Raw genomic sequence first — 25,135 nt, 5'->3', positions numbered from 1 at the left:
TGATGCCCCCAGGGTTGCCACCACCTTTTCCCCTGCAGCTCCTCCTGTTCCTTCCCCTGGCACACTCTTCATTCCCATCATCTCCTCCGTACACCTATCTCTTCACGGCTGCTTGCTCCGCACGCCCACCCCAGCCAGGCTTTGCTCCCTGCTCCTGCCTTCCTCCCAGCCCGTATCCAGGGCTTGGCCTTTTCCTCTGGTGCAGGGAGCCAAGAAGGGAGGCACTTGCTTCCAGAGCACTTCCTGCCCTCGGGCAGGGGCCGGCTTTCCAGAGGAAGCGTTGTTTAGGGTCTGGTGGAGGTTGCTACTGGGTGACAGTAACTTGCTTGTTCCTCTGTGGCCTGGAGATGGCAATCAGCCATCAACTAAAGAGCCCAAACGTGAGGTTCCTCCCTATGGAGACCTTCCAGGATGCCCCTTTTTCTCCTTTGGCTGTCTAGGGACCAGCTGCTTGTTCTGGGCTGGCTGGGGCCTTAGCATGTAAAACTGGTGTGTAAATTGGGTGCCTAAGTGACCTGGGCTGGATCCTTCTTCCGACCTCCAGCCTTGGCTGTTGTCCTGCCCCTCTCAAGTTTTATTTCAGCCTTAGGCTGCTGTCTCTGACTCTTGCTTCTGGTGTTGACTTCCCCATAAACCTGCAGCTCTGTCCTGGGCTGCTTTTCCTTTAGGTCAGCTTTTATTCCTGATGCAACTGCTTTCCTCCACGTGCACTGGCATGGGAGTCGTTAGGATGCGGGAGGTGAGAAGCAGCCTTCCAGCCTATGATCCTGCAAACAGCCCAGGCTGACCAGCAGTACCAGTTGCTGAGAAAGGCATGACAGGACCCTGCACCATGCATGGGTGCTCCTTTGCACTGTGCAGACAAGCAGCCCATGCGTGGGGCTGTAGCTTCTCACTGAGGGGGGGTTTCCTCCAGAAAAGCCCCAAGGCACATCCTGAGATGAGAGCCCTGCTCCTTTTCTCCTGTCTCTTCTCTGAAGCATGAGCACCGATCACTGACAGCTTTTCAGTCAGAATGGTTTGAAGGGGTTTGTTTTAAACTGCCAAGATACGGATTCCCCTTGCTCATCCTTAGTACTTTCTGAACAGGTTTTCCAGCTGTTTTCCAGAAACGCTGAGCTTGTGCCAAACGTGCCTTAACAATGACAGTTAATGCCCCATGTGGTCATCTTTGCCAGGGCTTAAAGCCACTGAAAACAAGTTCTTAAAACTGGAAGTCCTGCACATCCTTTGGAGATGATGCAGCCAGACCTGCTTGTGTCACTCTCTCCTTCCCTGCTTTAAGCAACCTCATCCTTGCTCGTTGTCTCTACCTTTCCCCAGTGCACAGGGGTGCTCTGTGTGCGCCGCTTCCACTGCTGGAGGGTTTGCTCTTCCCTGATCTTCACCGATTCCCCTCCACACCGTTATTCCCTCCCCAGAACTCAGCTGGGCTCAGCTCAGAGGGTGCTGCTGCTCTGGGGTACTCTAACCTCCTTCCATACGGTTTGCTGAGATGTAATCCTTGCTCCCTTTCCAGCTGAGAGCCCAGCTGGGGTGATGTTCTGTTGAATACTGACTGTGCTCTGAAGGACGTGATTTTGTGATGTTTTACAGTGCTTCATTTGGTAGAAGTAGTGACCTCAACAGTCCCTACATTTCAGCCAGTCGCAATACATCTCTAGCTACCTCACCCACTACCACTGGTTCATCTACCTCACTGGGCACCCCGTGGCAACCTGTCTCTTCCTGCCCCACATCTCTCGGTGTGAACACTACTGCATCAGCCCGCCAGTATACCAGGTAACGGCTCACAGCTGAGATAACCCTGCAGAAAATCAGCATTTGGGTTGGAAGTTCTAGGTTATGGAGTAGATTGTGGATTGGAAGTGGGCTTCCATGCGGGAAGCGTTGATAAGCAATCCCAGGATGGTTGTGTTGGACAGTTTCAGTAGTGTGTGTGTGCAGCAGCAGGCAGTTAACAGCCATCTGGGACTTTACATAGCTTCTTCCCTCACTGGAGTGGTCAGTTGTGGCCTCTTGGTACCCTGATAGGGACCATGTTGTGCTCAGGCTGCTTTTGGGCATTCAGTGTACAAGCTCTTGGAGTTCATTCCTTCTGCTTATTCACCAGGTACATTTCCTAATCATTTTTGCTACAAACATGGATGTGAAGGCTGCAAATTCCTCCTGCTTTTTCCTCTCCTCATTTAACTGTGTGCTATTCTCCATGAAATCACGAGTCTAGAGTGAAGAGGACGAGCTGTCAGTGCTCCCTCCCCTTGAGGCGGCTGCTCTGGATCAGCACTTGAGTTCACTTGCTTTGCTTTCCATTATTGTCTTCTCTATTTCAGAGCCCCTTTCAGGCAACAAACTGATTCTGCTGCAGAGAAAAATACAGAGGGCATCTCTGCTAGCACCCCCCTAGGTGTAATCACAAACCGCGCTGTACTCGGCTCTGCTAACAGCATTGCGAATGCCGGCGCTGCCTCACCCGCAGGGAAGGACTTCTCAGCTGAGGAAGCCAGGGAGCGCCGAAGGTCAGTGGGCAGAGTGCCGGTGTGTGTCGGTCCTCCTGGTGATCAGCTCTCACGTGGTGGTGATGGTGGGGGTGTAAGGACTGTAACACGGAGTTCCAGGCTGCTGCGTGAGGTGTTAAACTGGCTCGTCGCTGGCTTGTAGGTGGAATGGAGTTTGGTGGTTTTCTGTTTGTCTTTTCAGGGTCTCAGCCTGAAGTATTAGTAGTCAGCTACTAGTCTCAATGCCTAATGCCTCTATGTATAGAGTCATGGAATGGTTTAGGTTGGAAGGGGCCTTAAAGTCCATCCCTGTGATGGGCAGGGACACCTTCCACTAGAGCTGCTTGCTCCAACCCCATCCAACCTGGCCTTGAACACTGCCATGGATGGGGCAGCCACAGCTTCTCTGGGCAGTCTATGCCGGTGTCTCATCATCCTGGGGCAGACGGCCCAGTAGCCGCTTGCCACAGGTTCTGTAACATGAATCCCATCTAAAAAAGAGCATTGGACTGAGACTTGGTTGGATAAAATCTGTCCCTCTGATTCTGCTCAGCAAAGTTGTGTGCCCCAATGGAGATGTCCTTGCTGCACAAGTCCCGTGGATTCCCTTTGCAGTTAGTGGGGGAAAACAACCATTCCTGGAGCGAATAGATGTGCGATACAGGGGGTGATCCACACTCTCTCCGCTTGCATTGACTTTAAAGGGAGACTTAGCACAGAGGCAGAAATCTGCCATCTGCACCCTAGGCTATTGCAGCAGTAGCAGCATTTTTAATTACTCTAGATCTGCTTGTGGTATCTCTTTCTTATCGTATGATGGTATTTTAAGACTGAGGAAATATAAACCATGGGTAGCCAGTGCTCTTCTCAAAGGAGATTTGCATTGAAGTACAGAAGGAAATGTGCATTTAGTATAGAATAGCAAATGTTCTGTATTTATTCCTACAAACAAGAATAAACTTCCTCAAAACCTCTCTCTTCAGCTGGCATCAGTGAAAGGAAATGATGATAAATGAAACCCAGATGAACTGTGTTGTTTCTGACCAGCAACCAGTTCATGGGGTGTTTTCAGTAATCAGATCCTTCCAAACTCAATAACTTTTTACCTTCCTGAGTGGAGGGAGTGCTCTGACGTGTTTCAGTGGCCCGAAGCCAAAAGATGTGGAAGCAATAATGGAAATGATCAGCTTGCAAAGCTGAAGGTGGTGGAGCTCCCGAAGAGGGAGGCCAGGATTGCTGCTGGCTTTTCTTGGCTTCAGCTGCAGCATGGCCAGGAGGGAAGGTGGCCTGTGCTGTCTGGAAAACACACCTCCAGTGCTGCTGGGGCTTGGGTCCTGTTTTCCAGAGCTAGCACAGGGAATGCTTTGCTATCACAAGCCTTCAGGTGAGCAGCCTTCGTCCATCCTATGTGCAGGGACATACTTGGAAATAGCTGCTGGGGTACCTTTGTGAGAACATTTATGTTTAGTATTATGGGTAAGCTCCTTGTTTTGCTAGAGGTCAGTTGGCTTTAGTGTCACATGCAGTTGACTGGAGGTGAGCTGCCAAAAGATACTCCGGTGCAAAGTGAGACTGTGCAGAGGAGGAGCAGAGTGAGGGTTGTGCTCCTGGCTCACGCTTCCTGTTTCACAGCAGTGTCCCCATTTTGGCAAGCCCAGAAGCAAGCTGCAGAAGCTTTAGCTCCACAAAGCCCACTAGACCTTTGGCACAGTCTGCAGACAGAGAACTTGACTGTGACAGTACTTGTAGATGCCCCAAAGAGCATCTATTAATATTACTGCATTGGCATTCCTTGCCAAATCAGTTTCTATAAATACTATAGAAGATCTGTTTGTCCCCTGCATTTTTATTAGAGAACCATCTCCTGGGAATTATGGTAATGCAAAGAGAAACACCAGAACAATCCTCCCACCTTCAGCTGATGCTGAGGAAAAAGAGCAGTGATGATGCATTGTGCTTGTGGGTGGAGGGAACCTTACTTATGAATGTGAGCTCCAACAGCAGGATGTACTTAACTGACTGGGAAGCTGCCTGCACCTTTTGGACTAGGAAACATGGACCTAGAGGAACAGGATGGGTCATCTGAATGGGAAAGGCTTATTTTGGAAGGAGACCAAGTCCAGTGGAATAAAACCAAAACGGAAAATGGCAAGCAGTTGTCAGGAAGCACTGCATGGATTTCGGTTCCTACCGGCAGCTGCTGCAGCAGTGTTTGGTCTTCTTCAGTGTTTCCAAAGCTCCAGCTTTCTCTTAGCAACAAAAACATAAACAAGCTTATCATCTAATATTAGATCACAGGGATGTCTGCTAACTTGTGGCTTTAAATTATCTGCATGAAGGCAAAAGGTTAAAGCAGAAGGGATTGCTAGGGCTGGGAAGTGCTCTGGGGTGCTGCTTTGTATCCTTTGGTGGCCGCTAACCCTTACACTGACCCGTCCTAGTGTTTCATAGACCCACAGCCTGGCTTGTGTTGGCAGGGACCTTAAAACTCATCCAGTTCCAACCCCTGCCACAGGCAGGGACACCTTCCATAGAGCAGCTTGCTCCAAGCCCCTGTGTCCAACCTGGCCTTGAACACTGCCAGGGATGGGGCAGCCACAGCTTCTCTGGGCACCCTGTGCCAGCGCCTCAGCACCCTCACAGGGAAGAGCTTCTGCCTAAGAGCTCAGCTCAGTCTCCCCTCTGGCAGGTTAAAGCCATTCCCCTTGGCCTGTCCCTACATCCCTTGTCCCGAGCCCCTCTCCAGCTTTCCTGCAGCCCCTTCAGGCGCTGGAGCTGCTCTCAGGTCTCCCCTTCAGGAGCCTTCCCTTCTCCAGGCTGCCCTAGCCCAGCTCTCTCAGCCTGGCTCCAGAGCAGAGCTGCTCCAGCCCTCGCAGCATCTCCATGGCCTCCTCTGGCCTCGCTCCAACAGCTCCACATCCCTCTGGCATTTATTGCCTCCAGAGCTGGATGCTGTACTCTGCAGTTTCATCCATGGTGCTTTACCTGCTGCTTGTTTGCCGGCTAAATTGGTCAGCAAACGCTCCAGTAGCTGGAAAATGGTGTGGCTCTGGCCTCAGGCTCTTAGAAAGCGGAGGAGAGAAGAAGCAGAAAAGGGGGCAGCGCAGGAGAGATCACTTTGGAGCAACATGATGCAGTTCATCTACCTGCAAATCACTGCCTGGTGTTAGCACCAGATGTCTGGAGGTTCAGCAAGCTGCTGCTGTGGTTATTTACATGCCCAGCTGCCTCCCTCTGTAGTGCTGCAGTGCTGTGCCGGTGCCCAGAGCTGGCCTCGTGCCACCCTCCAAGTCAATATCAGTTTATTTGCCAGACAGTTTCCTTTTGTTTCTCGTGGGTGCTCTGCAGGCACTGATCAACGCTGCTCTTTGCCTGTTCTGATGATCTCCTGCCAGTGTCAAAGTGCCTCACACCGCAAATGCAGGGTGTCCAGCTGAACTCAAAGCAGCGCTGCCTCTGCTAAGGGTGAATTATGAGTGTGCATGCTGTGCCTACTGTAGATCATAGAATCATTGAATGGTTTGGGTTGGAGAGGACCTTGAGATCATTTAGTTCCAACCCCCTTGCCATGGGCAGGGACACCTCTTGCTAGACCAAGTTGCTCCAGTCACATGGACCTTGTTCTTCCTGGTGCACAACCGGTTTGGTTTCCACTTGGTGCAAGCAGGTGATGGGGAATGATGGGGTCGTGCTGGTTGCAGCACAGTGGATTATCCACCTTCAATCCGGGATCACAGCGGCCTCTAGTGCCACCCACAGCCCATCCATAAAGTTCACGCACGACTTTGTGTGGTTTCAGTTCAGGGCGCTGCGGTTGCTTCTCCTCCTGGGGTTCCTACACTGCAGCCCCTCTCTAGAGGTTCCTGGAGGCTGCCTGGAGCTGTGTCCCTGCTGCATGGAGGTCCTGCCAAGCTGGAACGTGCCTCGTGCCACGAGGTAGCTGGTGCTGAAAGGAAGCTCTTGGAAGGTCTGGGTCTCACTGAAACCTTTCATGTTCTATGAAGGTTTAGGTTCTCAACTGAGATTGAGAGGCCACCACGCAGCTAAGCCTGTGGCTGGCTGCCATGTGGGGCACAACAGGCTCTGCCCAGAACTTCTGGAAGGCACGTCTGTGCCCTCAGTTGTGTGACCAGTTTGAAAGGACACTCCTGAATGTCAATCTGGCCTGGCTTTGAAAGAACTGGGATTTTAATTCGACCTTATCCCCAATGGTGAGTGTTCTTCCTGTTCCTCACAAAGATTCCAGCAAGGTGGTAGCACTTGGCAGCAGACAGGGTGTGAGACAGGAAACACATCCCTCTCTTCCTGGGTTTTGAATGTATTCTGACCAGTTCCTTGGTTAAATCCATAGTGGGACTGAGGTGGGTTTGTGTCCTCAGCAGCCTCGAGGCTGATGCTCTGCTCCACCCAGCTCTTGCCCTCCAAAGTTTCCCCTAGAAGTCTTTTTTAGCTGCGGAACATCCACTACACTGCTCTCTTCTGCTTCATTCCCAAGAGGAACTGGATTTTCATTCCTCATTCCTTCATTCTGAGGATCCAGTTGCTAATTATAGCAGCATATATTAATAATATATTAATAACCGAATCCTCCTCCACCAGTAGTTAGATGAATTTTTGGCAGGTCCTTTCACCTCGTGATTCTTGTCCTGTCCAAATTCAGAGCATGACTCCTCGAGGGTGGGTGTGGGTGCCCAGCATGTCTCTTAACCCTTATTATCAGGCCAAGCCGTAAGGAACCCTGATGTCTGTCAATGTTAAACTCTGGGATTTGCATTCAAGGGGTGGTTATATGTCACTGGAGAGGAGCTGCTAGAAGAAGCTGTGAGCGTTGTCACACCATCACCTTGGACTTTGTCAGTAGTATCTGACTCTATAATCCTTGTCACTGACTGACATAGAGCTGAGTGGTTTGAGTTCTCCTGGGAAGGGTCCTGGGGATGCTGTGCAAGGTCCCTGTTCCCTGCCAAGGGATGGATCCCATCCACACTACACAGTGGGCAATAGAAAGTTAAGAGTTCTCCCTCTTGCCAAGGCCTGAACAATCATCTGGCACCTGCTGTTGAAAGCATTTCTGTGCCACCCTTCTGCAGCTAATCTCCTTTAGATAAAGTTGCCCTTCTTTCGAAAGGCTGCGGGTGGAGGTGACGTGGGAGGGCAGGAATTCTGCTGCCCCTTGGATTGTCCATGTTGGGAAGAGGCGAGATTGCTCCTGCTCGATCGGAAATCAAGCTGCAGTTTCATTTGGGAAAAGGTCGAGGTGTGGGATGGGAGTCACTGGGGCTGAGCCTGGTTTCCTGTGAGGAAGATGAGCAGACGTGGTGCTGCGAGCTCAGCTGCCCGCTGACTGCATCCATCCAGGGGCAAGGGGGAGGTTTTGGCATTTGCTTCGTGGGGGGAGCCTGTCTCAAAGCAGGGATATATGCAGGACCCTCCAGGAATGGTCAAGGAAAGGCAGCAGGGACCACTTGAGCTAACCAGTGTAAAAGAACTGCAGCTTGACAGCATGGAGCAAGCAGAAGGTAAATCTGCCTTTCCCATCCCTACATGCCAAATCTGTGTGCAGTTCCTCCCTCCTTACTAACCATAACCCTGGACGTGTTTCACCCATTTAATCCTTGTGTCTACCAGCACATTTGTGTAATGCAGCTCTGCAGCCAGGGTCGGTTCCAGCTGGGCACTGGATGTTCAAGGTTGGGGCATCTCTCAACTTCAACATGTGCAAATACTTCTCTGTGTCCAAACGTAGCCATTAAACTAAGGAATGTACCCAGAATATTAGTGAGATACTGTGGATGGGACAATTGAGAGCTAATTTAGCATAAAACCAGCTATTCCCTTAAATTCTTTGCTCCACAGCACCGACCCGTGGATGTTCCAGGGGCAAAAGGCAATTTGCCACCCTGGGATTTCTATAGGAAAAGTTTTTGAGCAAACTTCATTCATCTTCTGTCGCAGAGAATAGTGGGCACTCGAGGTTGACCCGAAGCCACTGCCACATGCTAAGAAATGTCAATCTTAGCTCGACAGGAATGGAAGACCTTTTACACTGTTAATACTGGGGCTGTTTTCAGTAACTCAGTTGGGCTGATCCCTGCTTCTCTTCGGGAAGCTGCTCTCAGCATCTCTTCGGTGGCTGCTTCCACGAGGTGGCGGCCGGAGGCTGCTCTGCTGTGCTGCTGTACTTGCCAAGGGAGCGTTTCTCCTCAGGCTTCCCTAGCTCAGAAGCTGAACCTTCTTTGTCACCACCAAGTTTTGATTGTATTTTATTCTTTAGTTGCAAAAAGCCATTTCCCAGATATTCAGATTTTTGCCAAGTGAATTAGTTTTGGTTTTCAGGGATTTCTTGCTCTGTTTCAAACTGAACTGGATCTGGGGGAAGCTTTACGAGGTCTGCTTGAAGTTGCTGAAAATGTCAAAGGGTGTGGGCTCAGTTGAAAATGGGAAAGCAAAACACTGATAGGGGCAGAACACTCACATCTTTGCCTTCATTTTGTTCATCAGCTGGCAGGAGAGCCCCATCCAACCTGGCCTTGAGCACTGCCAGGGATGGGGCAGCCACAGCTTCTCTGGGCACCCTGTGCCAGCGCCTCAGCACCCTCACAGGGAAGAGCTTCTGCCTAAGAGCTCAGCTCAGTCTCCCCTCTGGCAGGTTAAAGCCATTCCCCTTGTTCTGTCCCTACACGCCCTTGTCCCAAGCCCCTCTCCAGGTTTCCTGCAGCCCCTTCAGGCACTGGAGCTGCTCTCAGGTCTCCCCTTCAGGAGCCTTCTCTTCTCCAGGCTGCCCCAGCCCAGCTCTCTCAGCCTGGCTCCAGAGCAGAGCTCTCCAGCAGCATCTCCATGGCCTCCTCTGGACTCACTCAGCAATATTCCTGCTTGCCAGCACATCTGCCTCCCTTAAAATAAACAGTGATCCCCAAAAGAACTGGTCCTGATCTTGGTTGTCCTAAATGGCTTCATTAGCTCTGAAACTCCAGCCCTCGGAGCATCTTCAATAACCTCAGTCATTTAAAAGCTTCCAGTCCATGTGCTGTCTCCCACAGCTCCAAACTCTGCGTTCTTGGTAGGTTCCAGTGCTGTACGTTATTGTTCTGGCAGAGACAGTACCAAGCCCCCCAGGCTGAGAGCAAGCAGGGCCACGGTCCCACCAAAGGAGCAGCTCTGCCTTGCGAAGGGCTTGCAAAGACATGAGCCTGGGCAGATGGGGAATCACACACCAAATCAGCAAGAGCTGGATGCTGGAAGTACTCTTAGAGCAGCAGCTGCTGTATGTGTAACCTCGACCCATTGTAAACATCACATCAAAGCATGAGTTCTGAGGAGGGACAGAGGGTACTTCTTGTGATTAACAAATGACAAAGATCACAGGTCTCTTAATCTCTTGGATCAGCACCTGAACATGTTGAGTGAAGCAAAGCTGTTGCAAATACAGAATTTAATCTTCTGTTGTTAACCTGCTAATCATGCTGTAAACAGATGATTGAAATGCAGAGCTTTAAACTTCCCAGAGTTGAGAACTCACAGTCCAGACTGAAACACGGCAGCTCACAAGAGCAAGATCCTGTTATCCCTCTGTCCTCAGCTTATCAAGTAACTCGGCATCGGCTGGCTCTGTCTCCTCATTCCTAGCTCCAACACTTGTAGTGTGTGATGTGTTGTCCTTCTCTCCTGCTGTCAATGGTCTTCCCAAATGATAGTCAGCCAACTTTTCATGGCAGTGTCTCTGATGAGTCCTGTCAATGCTGTGGCCTGATGCACAGAGCACGTTAGCACAGGGCTACACAGAGTGAAACACTGAAACCTGTGGCTTGCTGGGATGCGAGAGCAGGAGAGTTTCTTTTCCTGTCTCCATGTGGTTGTCAAGGATTGACTTGTTGCCTGGCACACACTTTATTATCCAACTTAAGGAATTGTATTTTGGGAGCTGCTGTCAGCATTGTTGCCTGCAGAACTCGCGCTCGCTTCTCTTCCCTCCCTCAGCTTAGAGATAGTTCCTTAGCCAATGGCAAATTTCCAGTTGGTAGGAATGCATTGCTGGGATGCTGTACTTTTCCAGTTGTTTCCAGGGGAACAGTATCAGTACTTGATGATTTGCTGGTTTTTTTTTCCTATCCTCCTTTTTTTGGTGTGTGTGTATATATATATATACACACACATATATAACATCCATATAAATGTATATGGATGTAAGTAAGAGCAGTAGAGAGATATATGATGAAGATATAAAATCCTGACATGTTTGGGATAGTGATTTTGTACTTTAAGAACAGCCATTTCAAGCATTTTAGAGTCTGAATATCTGTGGCTTTCCATGTGCAGGAAACCAAACCTGGGCCTGGCTGCCCTTACCCGTATTGTCTGTCCTGGCTTCCAAGAAAGCTGTCACTGTGGTTTCCAGTCCGGTGAGTGTGGTTCGGAGTCACTCCTGAATCACAGTATTCAGGTGAGATGGCCCATGGAGCATCTCCTGCCCACGGCAGACTTTCCTCTTAGAAGAGACGCATAGAATCATAGAATAGTTAGGGTTGGAAAGGACCTTAAGATCATCCAGTTCCAACCCCCCAGCCATCAAGCATAGCTCCAGCTCATGACCAACAGCATCACATTCACAGCTCGTGTTCTGACTGCGCTGGCTGTGGCAACGTGGGTTTGTTGGAGAAGGACCTGGTGGGGATTGTCAGGAGCTCTGTACTCCTTGGAGAAATTCGTCATCTGTTCTTGTTATCTGTGCACCAGTTAACAGAGGATTGTCATTTCTCCTCCTGCATTGTTCGCCCTTTACTCTGGAGGGGGTACTTTTTTTCCCTCTGGCAAAGGATCTCCAGCACGCAGATATGCTCTTGTAGTTTACCAGCTTGTATATCCAGGCTTACCACTGCCCTGCTTTGAATCTCTCCTTCTATTAGTATTTTATTGCAGCTCCTTTTGCCTTGAGATGGTGATGAGCAGCTGGGATCCATCTTGTGTCACGCTGACCTGATTCATAGAATCCCAGACAGGTTTGGGTTGAAGGGACCTTAAAGCTCATCCAGTTCCAACCCCCTGCCACGCAGAGGGACACCCTCCACTAGAGCAAGTTGCTCAAAGAGCCAACAGAGACAATAGGTGTTTTCTTGAAAACAGGAAGAAAATGGCAACCAGACTCATCATGCACTTCCCAGCTTTTTTCCAGCTAATGCACAAATCAGAAGTCTATAGCTCTCGTGTGGCAGCAGGACAAGGTCTCTGCCTCTGGAGCTCTAAGCTACAGCAGTGCTTCTGCAGGCTCTCACGAACACATCTCTCACAATTTATATTCTGCTGCTTGTATTTGCAACCAAAACTCTGGGGAGAATCTGTTCTTGCTTTCCACATGCCTTGAACTCAGCACCACGGCTGCTCTGGTGTCAGGTATTCCTCAGAGGAAGCTTATGGTGGGAAAACACAACACACAGGACCATTTCTTTGCAGATCCACTTGGGTCGTGTGATCCTGGCTTCAATGTGTAGGATGCCACAGACACTGCACTGGAGCAAGCGATGGGTTTCTTGTATACATCATTAACCCCACAGGGGGTTGTTCGTGCCCCATTTGCTGCCTGTCCCTGCAGCTTGCTGCGATCTGCAGTTTTTCTGCTTTGGAGAGCAGGGTATTGCTCTCCCCCCCTGTCATCCAGCCGTGCTTTGTGGCTGCAGCACACTTGTCAGCTCCTTGCAGTGAATTTGTTCTCTGTTTCTTCCATCCCATTTAGCATGCTCTGCTCTCTTAACATTCAGCTTGTAAGCAAAGTGAAGCATCAGCTACAACTGTAAAACCTGGCTTTTCCCTCCCTCCTCCACAAAGGAAGAAAAAATTGCAAACACACCAAAGAAAAACCCCATCAAGCAGAGCAGAAATGTGATTGAATTGCTGGTGTGGAGTCTGGGGTTTGCATTTGAAATCGCTTTACAGGCCAGCCACCTCCTTTCACCACCAGGAAAAGGCTGTAGCTGCTTACGAGGAGAAGCCAGCCGTGTCCCTGGGCAAAGACTTGTTTCAGAAAATTCAGTTATCTCATGCCTGGAAAATGGCTTTGGGTGAGCTCCAAGAACCGAGGATTGGGTAAATGGAAGGAAACCAGAAGTCAGCAATCGATAAAGGCTGCAGCCCAGACTCGGACCTGCAGAACGGGCTCGGCTGGAGGTTAAGTCCCTGTTGGACACCCAGAACTGCTGCTGCTGTTTGACTGTGTTTGTAGTTTTATACAAACCCAGGGAGAGGCGAGGACGATGGAGGGAGAGGCACAAATGGTTCATGTCCTGCTGTCCCCATACACTCCTCATTGCCAAGCTGTGGCTAAACCCTGAGACGAGGGGAATCCTTCAGCTGTGGTGTGCTCCAGCAGACCTGACCCGGCTGGGCTGTTCCCCATGGATTTGCCACACCTCGGTTGAAACCACCATGGACATCTCATTTGTTCTCCGGTGCAGGGGAGTTCACTGTGATTTTCTCTGTGTCAGAAGATCCTTCAGGTGCTGTCAACATGACCTTGTGTTGCTCTGGCATACCAGGAGTGTTCCTGAGCACCTGTATGAGCCCAGTTCCTCCTCGGGCAAGGGCAGGTCATCTCTCCTCCTCTTATTCGCATGCTATGTATGTAACTCCTCCACACCTCCGTCCTTGTATGTGATGTAAATGCACTGATTCAAAGCTGTTGCCCACCTCAGTTAGCTACAAATTTACTTGGTTTATATGTTCCAGAAACTATTTATGTTTTCTTACTACTCCTCTGAACTTCATTTGCAGTGTATTTTCCCAATGCCTTCTTCCTGCAGGCAGCTTATTACTTCTGGATGCTGTACAAATAGCAGCTATTCCACTTGTGTCAAAAGCTGCAGCAAAAGCTCATTGTTTCCTTAATGTGCCATTACCTGGGTAGCCCACGTGTGCTGCATAAAACTTGCCTGCAAACTCAGGAGCTGCACAGCTTTCACTCATCAAACAGCAGCTTTTCTGCTCAGGAAACAGCCCGTTCCTGGGAGGCAATCGGCCCCCTGAATTTCAGGCACTTCCCTTGCTGGTGTATCCATCACAGCTAGTGTGGCTGTCGGGGTAATCAATGGGAAGAAATGAGTTCCTCTGCAATGCACTCACATGATCTGTGCTGGAGGCTCTCTCTGAAGGTGATAAATGGCACCGTGGAAGTGCAGTTCTGTGTCTCCATCACAGCCGGCTCCTCGACGCAGGGTTCTCTCCTCCAGAAGCCTGCAGTGAGGGGCATCGATGCTGCGTGCTCTCCTGGGCTCTCTGCAGATCAGGGGAGTTTGGGGCGTGATTTATCAGGTGGAATACTTACACCAGTTTGGGGTGAGAAGACTCACGTGTGTCCCACAACACCAGGAGATGTGAGGTGGCCAGCTGCCATGGATAGACAGCCCGAGGAACCCCTGCTAACTGTGGAGTGCAGAGCTAAATCAATGCTGAGCACTAGATGGAGAAGGTGGATAAAAGTCGTCATGGTAGATGGTTTTAACATAATCCAAGTGATGTCAGCATTGATAATCCTTCCCATAAATGTTTTAACATACTGGATCAAATGCAAAACCTGTTCAGCCTGCTAACTCTTCCATGCAAGTGGTCAGTAGCGGAGAAGCAGGAAAAGAGTCCAAGGACAAAGTAATCTTATTCCTTAATAGATCTTCATTCCTTAATAGAAGTTCATCCCTTGCTTGACTAATTGTTCTTTGACCATATGTAAATCCTTGATACTCTGTTAACCTGTGGCAGTGGTAGACCTACAAAGGAACATTTCAGGCACCCTCATCCTTGCACAGTGAAACGCTTAATAATCATTCCCTATTCACCAGGCTGAAGAGTCCAGTCTAATTAGTCTTTCCTAAGAGGGAAGCTGCTCCACCAGTATGGAAATCAGGCTGATCAGAGGAGGGCTGAGTTCCTCTCCTGTTCCTCCACAGGCAATGCCAGGGCAGAGGGCTCCGTTTATGCATTTTCCTGTGCATAATTCTGTTGGAATCTCGCAGGTTTAATGCAACCTGGTGGTGACCAGGTCTGCATCTTAACCAAGGGGTTTTCATGCTTTGTTCCAGAGGTGTGAAGGTCATTTCTTTCATTTCGTGGCTTTTTGCAAGGTGTTTTGTCTCTACAAGGTGCCTGCCATGCAGCAGGTTTTTCTAGCACGATGGATTTCATATTGATGAAGGCAGCAGATTGCAGGAATATGATCATGAATATAAAGACAGGAAGGAAGGTCTGAGGAATGTGCCAGTGCAGGATTTCTGTGTCCTGAGATCTTTATCTGAATGAGGGGTGGTTTCTGTGGGTTGGTTTATTCTTTTCCCTAATGCTGCAGTGGCACGGAATGGAGCAAATCACATCGTGAATAGTTGCACCTTTTTGAACAGGACATGTCCAGCACTAAAGAGTTTATTTAGAGCCTCTAGGGAGAATGTCATTTGCGTATCATAGACTCCCAGGAAAGTTGTCCCAAAGCAGAAAGAGCAGTCGTGGTAGATGGAGGTGAAATTCTTTTTGTCCATATAGCAGAGAGCAATAGCTCAGGAGCTGGCAGAGGCAGGAGCACAGAGCATCTGCTTTCAGTTTAACCTCTTCTTGCCCTTTTCCTTTTTCCAGGTCATATCTAACTCCAGTGAGGGATGAGGAAGCGGAATCCTTGAGGAAGGCACGATCCAGGCAGGCCCGGCAGACCCGCAGGTCCACACAGGTAGGGAATGGAAACGCTCATGTTCACGTGCAGGACAAAGAGAGCTCATGAATAGAGAGGCAGGATTTTCTTGTACATTGTTACTTAGGACAAGGGGCTTGGTTTGTCCTCGCATGGTGTTGGAGAGGTTCTGGCCAAAGTTCCTGCAGGGAATTATTCCAGAACACTCCCCAAGCACACACGGGTTGGGTTTTGGAGTTCTCATTTCTGCAGTACATCCACCTTTTAGTGTGTAGCTTGATCGTGTGTGCTTGGGTTGCTTCGAGTCAGTGCTGATGTCAGTACCCTGCAAAATGTGTTAAAGGCAGCAGAATCCCTTCTGTTTGCAGAGAGATAAAGCATTGGCCTGGCCAGGCAGAGGCCTGCTGGGCGTTTCAAACTGACCTGGATGATCTGGAATGGAAACGTGCACATTTACCACCTCTCTCTTGGGCTTTCTCTGCAGGGTGTGACCCTGACGGACCTTCAGGAGGCTGAAAGAACCTTCAGCCGGTCCCGGGCAGAGCGGCAAGCGCAGGAGCAGCAGAGCGGGACAGCCGAGAGCACCGAGCCTGCTGAGGACAGCAGCGAGAGGCAGGAGAGCCGCTCGCGGTGGAGCAGGAATACGGATGAGGAGGTGATCTTCCTGACCTCAGTTCTCAGTGTTTCAGAGCTCGTGAAGCCATTTAGGACAACGGAGATCAGGAGGAGTTCTTCTGGGGATGTCTGTTTCTTTTAAGGGAGGCAGATGTGCTGGAAAGCGGGAATACTGCTGAGCGAGTCCAGAGGAGGCCGTGGAGATGCTGCGAGGGCTGGAGCAGCTCTGCTCTGGAGCCAGGCTGAGAGAGCTGGGCTGGGGCAGCCTGGAGAAGAGAAGGCTCCTGAAGGGGAGACCTGAGAGCAGCTCCAGTGCCTGAAGGGGCTGCAGGAAACCTGGAGAGGGGCTTGGGACAAGGGATGTAGGGACAGGCCAAGGGGAATGGCTTGAACCTGCCAGAGGGGAGACTGAGCTGAGCTCTTAGGCAGAAGCTCTTCCCTGTGAGGGTGCTGAGGCGCTGGCACAGGGTGCCCAGAGAAGCTGTGGCTGCCCCATCCCTGGCAGTGTTCAAGGCCAGGTTGGACACAGGGGCTTGGAGCAAGCTGCTCTAGTGGAAGGTGTCCATGCCTGTGGCAGGGGTTGGAGCTGGAGGAGCTTTAAGGTCCCTTCCAACCCAAACCATTCCATGATTCTATGATAACACTGAGGATCGGTAGCTCACCGCAGCAGGCTGCAGGAGGGATGTGGGTATATAGGTGTTGGAGCTCCTTTGCTCTCCACTGGGAATTTTACTTTTCTGTCTCTTGCCAGAAAATAAAACCATGTAGATCACCAAAAGTGGAGTGAAAAGGCTAATGATAGAAACATGGCCTGAATCCATCCTTGCTGTGCAGACTCGGCTGAGGCCCTGTGCTCACATTTTTCCATGTGCTCTGTGTCTAATGGAAAGACAGAGCAGTTTTCTCCCCTTGCCATCACTTCTGGTTTTTCACTCTAAACCTTTTATTTCTATTAGATAACTTATTTGTCCTGCCATTGGCTGGAGGGACAAAGAGGTTGATCCCAGACTTCCCCGTTCTGGGAGGCTGCTCCCACATTGAGCCGTGCAATGCTTTTAGCATTCATCCCCATCTGATGGAGTGAACCTGATCTGGTGGATGGAGGCCATCACTCCCAGCAGCAGTGAAGAAAACATGACACTCCAAAAGATTACCAAGTTCCCTGAACTACCAGATCTGCTCGTTCCTGTTCATCCTACTTACTTGCTGTCATGGTTCTCTCTTTACAGACTGTCTATCGGCGATTGCGGTGCCCAGTACAACCAGACAAACCTACGACACCTCTGTCTCCTTCAACATCAGCACCTCTCCTTTTTACAAGTTCATACCTGACTCGAACAAATAAGTATCTAGGTCTTGACCCTGCGAACCCAGCAGACTTCAGAGGTGCAGCCACAGAGATGGAGAAGAATGGTACGTACCCAGAAGAGGCAATGCTCAGGGATTTTCATGAGGTTTAGAACTTTCCATGTGGGAGAGGATGTTAACTTGCTATTCTGAGGGCAGCAGGATGGGGAGCTGTCACCTCACAAACCAAATGCTATTTGTTTAAATGGAAATCCTAGCATAGGATACAGCCTATTACTTGTAACAGAGAGGGATAAAGGGATGTTTTCCGTTTTCCATAAGTAAATGAGATAGTAATCCATGGAACATTTGGACCTTAGAGCTGGGGGGGATGATTCTCTTAGTACTTGCTCCCGTAGGAGCAAGTCAGGATGATTAGGGGAGAGCTGACAGCCAGGGTAACCTCTGATAAAGGAAGGAGTACAGGTAACAGATGTAGTAGGGCACCAAGCTTCCATTTCATTTGGTTTAGTAACTCCTTTGTAATATAACACAAGCCGAGATGACCTCGATCAGCTTGAAAAGAACCCCAGTACCTTAGCAAAAGCCCAGATGTAAATCACTGAAACCAAAGCAGTCTTTCTTTGCTTGGCCAGAGTGTGAAGATCAGGATTTGGACGACAGATCTCTGAACAAACAGTCGATCCGGGAGAGGCGGCGGCCAAAAGAGAGGCGAAGAGGCACCGGCATCATTTTCTCAACAAAAGATGTAAGTTTGAGTTCCTTACAGAAGAGAAACTCATCCTGTAACATTCCGGGTAAATTTCCTTCCAGTTCCGAGCTTCATCTTTTTTTCCAAGGCACTTGATTTCCCATTAGTCCTCCCCTGTCCAGGTCTGTTTGACTGGCATGTCAAACACGATGTCCAAAGGCATCGCATCCTTGTCTGGCCCATGCAAAACCCAAGCAGTAGGTTCTAGAAGCCTGTTCTTGGGCTGTCAACCAGTGTGGCCCTTGCAGAATTGTGAAAGAGCCCACATGGGAGAAGAGATGTCAGAACTCCAGGTTCTTTGGAGGTCACAACCTGCTGGAAGTGGGAATCTGAGCCCAGATTTGGCTGTGCTTTAGGCCTCCTCGAAGGAAGACAATGAGGAATAAAACCTGTGTCTGGATCCCCTGCCCAGCACCAGAAGAGCTGTGTTGTGGTCCATTCTCTTAGTCCTGGTTTCAAAAGGATTTCTTCAGTCTGAGGGAAGAAATCCAGCCCTCCAAACCCTGGTTAGAGACTCAGGGAGGAAAACGAATCACCTCTTTCAGGAGAGAATTTTATGAAATCATGGCTGAGAAGTCTGCAACAGATCTATGGACGCAGCCCCCCTCATGCACCTCAGGGGAAGAGGCTTCCTGCTCAACACAATGAAAAACCCCCTGTGGCAACAGCAGATAGCTGGAGTTGAGACAAGTTGAATGGCTCTGCTGGAAGCCTGGGGATTTCTATTGAAAGACTTGCTGCAAAACCACTTTTGATTATTTTCAAATGATTTTTACATCTTTTTTTCTTGCATGCCAAATATAATTATTTTTTTCTTATTACTTTAAGTGTTTTCCATCTTGGCCAGTTGTCTGCTGGGTCACTGCAGTAGCATTCCCAGCTTCAGAGCAGAAAGCAAATTGCTTCTCAGAGTTACAGTTCATTTCCCTGTTGTGTCTGTACAAAACTGCAGCTACAACTTCTGAAGTACCCCGAGTTCACTATGGGTGATGTGATGCCGTGGTGGTTTACCACTGCTCCATGAAAGCCTGGAGCTGTTCAGAGAGGCAGTGGGTTACAGAGCGGCTGTGTAAGTGCAAGCTGTCTGGGATGAGCAGGCTTCCCTCCTGGAGCCTAACTGAAGGGGAGGATATTCTTGGAAAGTCAATATTACGTCAACACTTCAGACACGCAACCTTCCCAAGTGTCATGTGTGTTCCCTAAGTACATTAAGGAGTGTTCCTCCTTCTCTGCTGACTCTGGAGGAGCATTCACATCGCAGTTACTCAAGAGAACCATGTCCTTAGTACCAAGGTCTTCTAAATGGCCGTTAGGTGCCAAACCTGACCTGATTATCAGCCAGAAGTATTTAGACAGGTTTTCTTTTGACAGAAGCTTTGACATCAAATCGTGAGCAATACGTTATCTTCCTGTCATACAAACTGGTTGTTTCCAAGGCTGCCTAATTACAAGGTTTGCTTTTCATCCTAGGATGGTGATGAAGTTGATGGAAATGAGGAAGTGAAGGAAACTCGGGTAAGTGAAAACATACATCTGAATAACTGGTGTTTCACTCTTGCATGCTGGTGGCAAGAAGTCTTCTATGGCTTGACTCTTGTTTATACAAGAGGTTCAGGCTCTGGTCAGGAGCTGAGTGTGAACCAAGAGGTAGTTCTGAGTAGCAAATCGGTTACTGATTCCTCATCTGAACCCCAGTCACCCCAGTGCAGAGGTTTTGGACAGTGTATTTGTATCTTGTCTCCTCGTTGGGTTTGGTTTCTTGCAGGAAACGGTCTTGGTGAGCAGCACATCAGAGATGGTTCGTTGTTCCCCTGTTCTTGCTTCAGAGCTGTCAAGGCCCCTTTTTTCCCTTTTATAATAATTACTGAGTCCTTCCAAACTGCTTTGATTTCTTTTGGTTTTGTCTGTCTTAGTCTAAAACCACATTTGAGGCTGACAAGATGACTTACTCTGACAATGCTAAAGCTGATTACATGTCCAGAGTATTACAGCATGATATGCAAGACCTGGAGAAAACAAGCAGATTGAAGGCTGCTCAGGGGTCACTGTGCTTGAGTGACATTTAATCTGTGCCAGAAAACGTGGAACTTGTGGGAGCCTTTCCACATACTTTTCACTTCTGTAGAGTGATTGAAGCCTTGTTTTGTCGAAATTAACTGGTTCTTTGCTGAGAATTGTCAGTAATGCTCTTCAGAGTGCATTTTTGGTTTCCTGTTTGCAATACTGCGAGGCCAGAGGAGGCCACGGAGATGCTGCGAGGGCTGGAGCAGCTCTGCTCCGGAGCCAGACTGGGAGAGCTGGGCTGGGTCAGCCTGGAGAAGAGAAGGCTCCTGAAGGGGAGACCTTAGAGCAGCTCCCAGTGCTCACATGCTCTGTAGCAAGTCCTCTGTTTCCTTACACACCACATGTACATTAGAGCCCGGTTTAGCTTCTCCTCACACTCTGGTGGTGCTGCTTTTCCCATTCTTCCACTCCTCTTGCTTTTATCCACTTTCCAGTTCATTGTCTTTGCTGCATGCCTCCAGCACCATGTCACTTGGTCAGTCTTCCCATTTTACATCCAGATCAGAGAGATGTCTGCCCTGCTGACTGGCCAGCGCTTTGGCAAGAATTGTGGAGCAGCTCCTTGCTTTTGGTTCTGGTACCAAGCAGGAAGTGTGATTAATTAATCACTAATTCATCAATAATAATGATCATTCTGGAACGGCAATTGCCACCATCCCAGTTGTGAGCTTGAACGTACTGAAGCGTTTGCTTTAGTTGCAAAACCCCACAGCCTCTCCTGGTTCTGTGAGCAGTCAGTTATTTTCTTCCTCCAGTATTTGTATCTTGGCTGATTGTAAGATTTCCATGGGAGCCAGAAAGGGCCCTGCCTGAATTCCCTCCTCCAAACTCCGTGGCGCTGGAGTTTAGCAAAGGAAAAGGTAAATGCAGCATTGGAAGAAGAAGCAAAGACATCTTGATGTAATTCTCAGAAGTAGATGTACTATTTTGGCTGAAACTTAGGAGCACCAGCGTGGGAAAGCAGCCCAGAGGCTCCGGCTGAGGTTTAGGCAACTGCAAGCAGTCTGGTAATGGGATGTGTCAGGCAACCTTCATGTGTTTGCTACCAACCCCGCCTTTCTCCTTGTGATGCAGCCTGCTTGGATGCGCCGTGGAAAGTTGGAAGAGCAGACAAAGTTTTATTGTGGAATAAATGTTCAAGGGCACAAGGACTTCAGCTGGAAAAAGCCTCTGGGGAAGCAGCTTTAGGAGAGTTTTGTGCGGGATTCCAGTGGGGAGGGTATGGGAAGGAAAGAGCCTTTGTTCAGTCTGGGGGGACCTGAGCTCAAACCAGAGGTGGGGGAAAATGTCTGGCCACAGTCTGGTCTCTGTTGCTCAGAAAGGAAAACCTGCAGGAGTCGGAAGAGTTGAGCTGGAACCAGACTGAGCAGGGTGGGATGCCTGGCATTAGGATAAACCTCCTTGTTCTCAAGGCACCGACTGAAATACCAGTGAGAAGGCAGTTCATGGGGCCAGGGAATGAATGCCCCACCCCTGGAATCTGTGCTGCCCCATACCTGGCAGGGTTCAAAGCAAGGTTGGATGGGGCTTGGAGCAACCTGCTCTAGTGGAAGATGTCCCTGCCCATTTCAGGGGGCTGGAACTGGATGAGCTTTAAGATCCCATCCAATTCCAATGGTTCTGTGATTTTGGGATGTTCTGTTTCTCACACCTGTTCTGCTTTTAGTGGTGTTTTATCTTCCAGTCACTTCCCATTGTGATCGCAGTGCTCACCTTTTTGACAAGATGGATTTGACCAACAGCTAGAAAGATCAGACAGGGCTTTAGCGTTTTGTGGCTTGCCTGCCACAGCCAGCCTGTGTGTTTGGGACCCCCTCAAGGCCACACTTCTGTTGTTGCCCTCGCTCCCTGTGGCCGCGGGCTGAGGATGTTCCCCTGGGCTGTCTTTTTAAGCTCAAGAAGGCTCCAAGCTCTCCACTTTCTGGGCTGCCGTTGCCTAATAAGGTAAGGTATGTCCTCAGGGCCTGCGCTGTTTTGCTGTGATACAGGGCAAGTTGACTGCTAAACGGGAGCAAAATAGGTGAATGTCTTTGCTAGCTGATAAGAAAATAAAACCTTTGAATCCAGACAGCGCTAAATGGTGCTGTTCCTCCTGTGCCTGCTCGCTGCAGACCAGGGTCTTTCCTGGGCTTTAAGGGGACAGGTGTTTTCCCCTGGTTTTACCCTTAGATCTTTAGTTCCAGCCCAGACAGGGGTGAGGAGGGGGGGGAAGCTGTCTGGCCCACGGCCAAGGTCACGTAGATGGGACTGTGCGTCACTGGCTTGGCTACAGCTAAATTATGGAGCATTTAATTAGGTGCAGCATCAGGCTGTGAGAGATGGGCTCTGGTTAGTCCTGGTGATAAACAGGATGCTCTGCTGGGCACACCTTGTGTATGCTGTGGGGAAAGGAGATCTTTAATACCTGTATAACAACGAGCAATGTAACATAGCAGAAAAGTGCTGCAGGAGCAGGAGCTGCCGTGGAGCTTTAAACATGGGGAAGAGCAGTTTTATCATCTGGGCTGCCCTGGGTTTCTTGGGAGGTGAAGGGGGATGACACTACAGAAATCTGCATTCATTCTATACATATCCCTATGGAAAATGTTCACATCTGCACAGAGGATTTGCCTTGTGACTTCTCCAGCCCAATTTGCTTGCGTTGGTTTCTCTCAACCTCAGTGTTTTGTGAGGGTGGCAGACTTGCTGTCTGCTGTCCCTCTTAACAGAGCATTTCAATCTCCAGCGTGGAGCTCAGTTCCTATTTACAGCTCTGGGACAGTGCATTGTCTGTGCTTGAAGGCAGCAGTGGACTGCAGGGTGGCAGCTAAATGTGTTCAGGTTAATTCCTCTAATTCACCGAGCTGCTGAATTAAGAGGCTGTAATGTGAAACAGTGCCCATGATGGGGATGGGTAACACAAAACCAGCTCAAATCCGATCTGCAAGTCCCGGGAAGACGAAGCAAACCAGCGAGTCCTCCAGGAATGGTTTACAAGGTCACACACTCATAACTATTTAAGGTAACTTTAACTTCTTGTTTAGTCAATTACTCTCCCCACTTCGGTGTGCTGATCATTCCAAGTTGTCAACGAGTGGGTTCTGCCGAGGCGCTGGAGCTGGGCTTAGCAGCGCACCCGATACCCACCAGAGCCCTTGGCTCTTGCTGGCATTGCTGGGAGGCCTCTGCAGTCACTTCAAATTATCCCATTTCACCCCAGGGCCCTGTCCCTTTGCCGACGTGGCAGCTGTCCCACAGGTGTCCCGGGATCCTTTTGCTTTCTTCCCAGAAGGAACTGGGAGCAGCGTGATGGGCAGGGTGGCAGCGGGATCAGTGCCGTGTGTATGCACATCTGCAGCTCCAGTGCAGTTGAATGCAGCACGGCCCACGAGGCAGCACAGGTAATGTTCAGAGTGACTGTTCTAGACCCGCTGCTGAGGAGCAGCCTTGCTCCCTGGAACGTAGCCCAGAGACAGACTAAACCTCACTATTGTTTTATGTCTAATTGTGTTTATAATTTTTTGACTTTTTAAAGCTTAAGAGCATGTGTTTGTGCTCACACGTGTAATGGAGCATCACGTCAGTTTCTGTTTGAAACTGTCAAACTCTATCTCATCAGGACACACTCAAGATTATGGAAAGGAAAAAACTCTCTGCTTGTAGCAGGTTCTCTGCCCCCCCCCCCCCAGGAGCTGGTGATCGTACTTTGTTGTCAGTCCTCCAGCAGGCCGCAGGGAGGATGTTTCTCCTGATGTGATTGAAGATATCCTATAGAATCATAGAATCCCAGCCTGGTTTGTATTGGAAGGGACCTTAAAGCTCCTCCAGCTCCACCCCCTGCCACAGGCAGGGACCCCTTCCACTAGAGCAGCTTGCTCCAAGCCCCTGTGTCCAACCTGGCCTTGAACACTGCCAGGGATGGGGCAGCCACAGCTCCTCTGGGCACCCTGTGCCAGTGCCTCAGCACCCTCACAGGGAAGAACTTGTGCCTTAGATCTAACCTAAATCTTCGCTCTTTAAGCTTGTCTTTAGCCCCTTGTCCTATCAGTCCAGTCCCTGATGAAGAATCCCTCTCCAGCATCCTTGTAGCCCTCTTCAGACACTGGAAGCTGCTCTGAGGTCTCCACACAGCTTCTCTTCTCCAGGCTGAACAGCCCCAGCTTTCTCAGCCTGTCTCCATACAGGAGGTGCTCCAGCCCCTGAACATCCTCGTGGCCTCCTCTGCACTTGCACCTCAACAGCATGTTGAGGACACCAGAAAAAAGCCCTCCATATGTTGGATGTGCTGGATTACGATCCCTGTGTACAGCAGTAGATGTCTGGGCAGCCCTTGGGGACATGGCTGTCTGCCTTGGGGAAGGGAGGAATTGTGCAAGGGAAGATGGCTTCAGCAGGCGCAACTGGAATGGATCCTGCTCAGTCCTTGCCTTCCAGTCCATCTCATCAGGGTGCTGGTGGGTGCTGCTTTGTGGCAGAGCCCCCCTGAGACCAGTAGCCCCCGGTGCCTGGATGTGCCATGCAGAATGGTGCAGTCCCATGTTTTAAGTAGCAGATGATTTCTCTCCCAGTTAGGCTCAGAAGGTGTGAAAAGCAGAGGCTGTATTGCCAAATGGCTAACAAGGGATTGAAGGGTAATCTAAATTTGTTTGGAATACTGAAGTCAAATTCCCTAACAGTGAAATATCCTTTAGAAACTAGCACTGTAGGAAAAATCGTGTGTTCCAGCGACACAAGTTTTGTCCCCCTTGTCTTTAAAAGGTCACTTTTTGTTCTCAGTTGATATCCTCCCACATGCTTCTCGTCAGAAAAAGCCTCATCTTTGGAAAGTCATTGTTATTTTTTTGCTCTTGGACATGGAGTTCCCCAATGAGAAATAACTGTTTGGCAGAAGCTACTTCATTATTTCGGATGTCAAGGCGTAGAATCCTTAAGCTACAAAACTCCTTCCCGGCAGGAATTTCTCACCGGCTTCGGTTTAATTCCCACTTCAGCACTTTCTTGTTCCTCATTATACAGGTACCCAGCACGTAGCTAATGCTGGGTGCTGCTGGGGGGAGCCTGGGGCATGGGGGTCCATATATGTAGGCTTATTTTCATTGCTCCTGGATGTCCTCATTGGGAGTGACCACAGCCTTGTGCACCACTGCCGTTGAAGGAAGGCCAGAAATAGGTCTGGAGCATAGCTGGATAGCAATGTGTTGAAGTTATGCATTAGTTTGGCCAGTGGCACTAGAATATTGCTTTGTGTCAGACCAGGCAACA

At 49.6% G+C, this 25,135-nt stretch overlaps 1 protein-coding gene across 5 annotated transcripts in view; it reads left to right on the top strand.

The window, feature by feature from the left end:
- Positions 1-25,135, top strand: part of PPP1R12B (protein phosphatase 1 regulatory subunit 12B) — a 99,902-nt gene that overhangs the window by 49,288 nt on the left and 25,479 nt on the right. For 3 of the 5 annotated variants that reach the window (XM_061442822.1, XM_061442821.1, XM_061442823.1), the window contains exons 13-19: positions 1,597-1,782; positions 2,334-2,519; positions 15,105-15,195; positions 15,641-15,811; positions 17,001-17,184; positions 17,715-17,827; positions 19,301-19,345. In XM_061442822.1, the coding sequence (XP_061298806.1) occupies positions 1,597-1,782; positions 2,334-2,519; positions 15,105-15,195; positions 15,641-15,811; positions 17,001-17,184; positions 17,715-17,827; positions 19,301-19,345 (976 nt within the window). The remainder of the gene's footprint in view (positions 1-1,596; positions 1,783-2,333; positions 2,520-15,104; positions 15,196-15,640; positions 15,812-17,000; positions 17,185-17,714; positions 17,828-19,300; positions 19,346-25,135) is intronic. The other 2 variants (XM_061442824.1, XM_061442825.1) reach the window with 2 other exon arrangements.

This window comes from Pezoporus flaviventris, unplaced genomic scaffold (genome assembly GCF_033815535.1).
Source record: "Pezoporus flaviventris isolate CSIRO_AGI_PZ_B2104156 unplaced genomic scaffold, CSIRO_AGI_Pfla_v1 ptg000253l, whole genome shotgun sequence".
Taxonomy (NCBI): Eukaryota; Metazoa; Chordata; class Aves; order Psittaciformes; family Psittacidae; genus Pezoporus; species Pezoporus flaviventris.
This window is presented reverse-complemented; position numbering and strand designations above follow the sequence as displayed.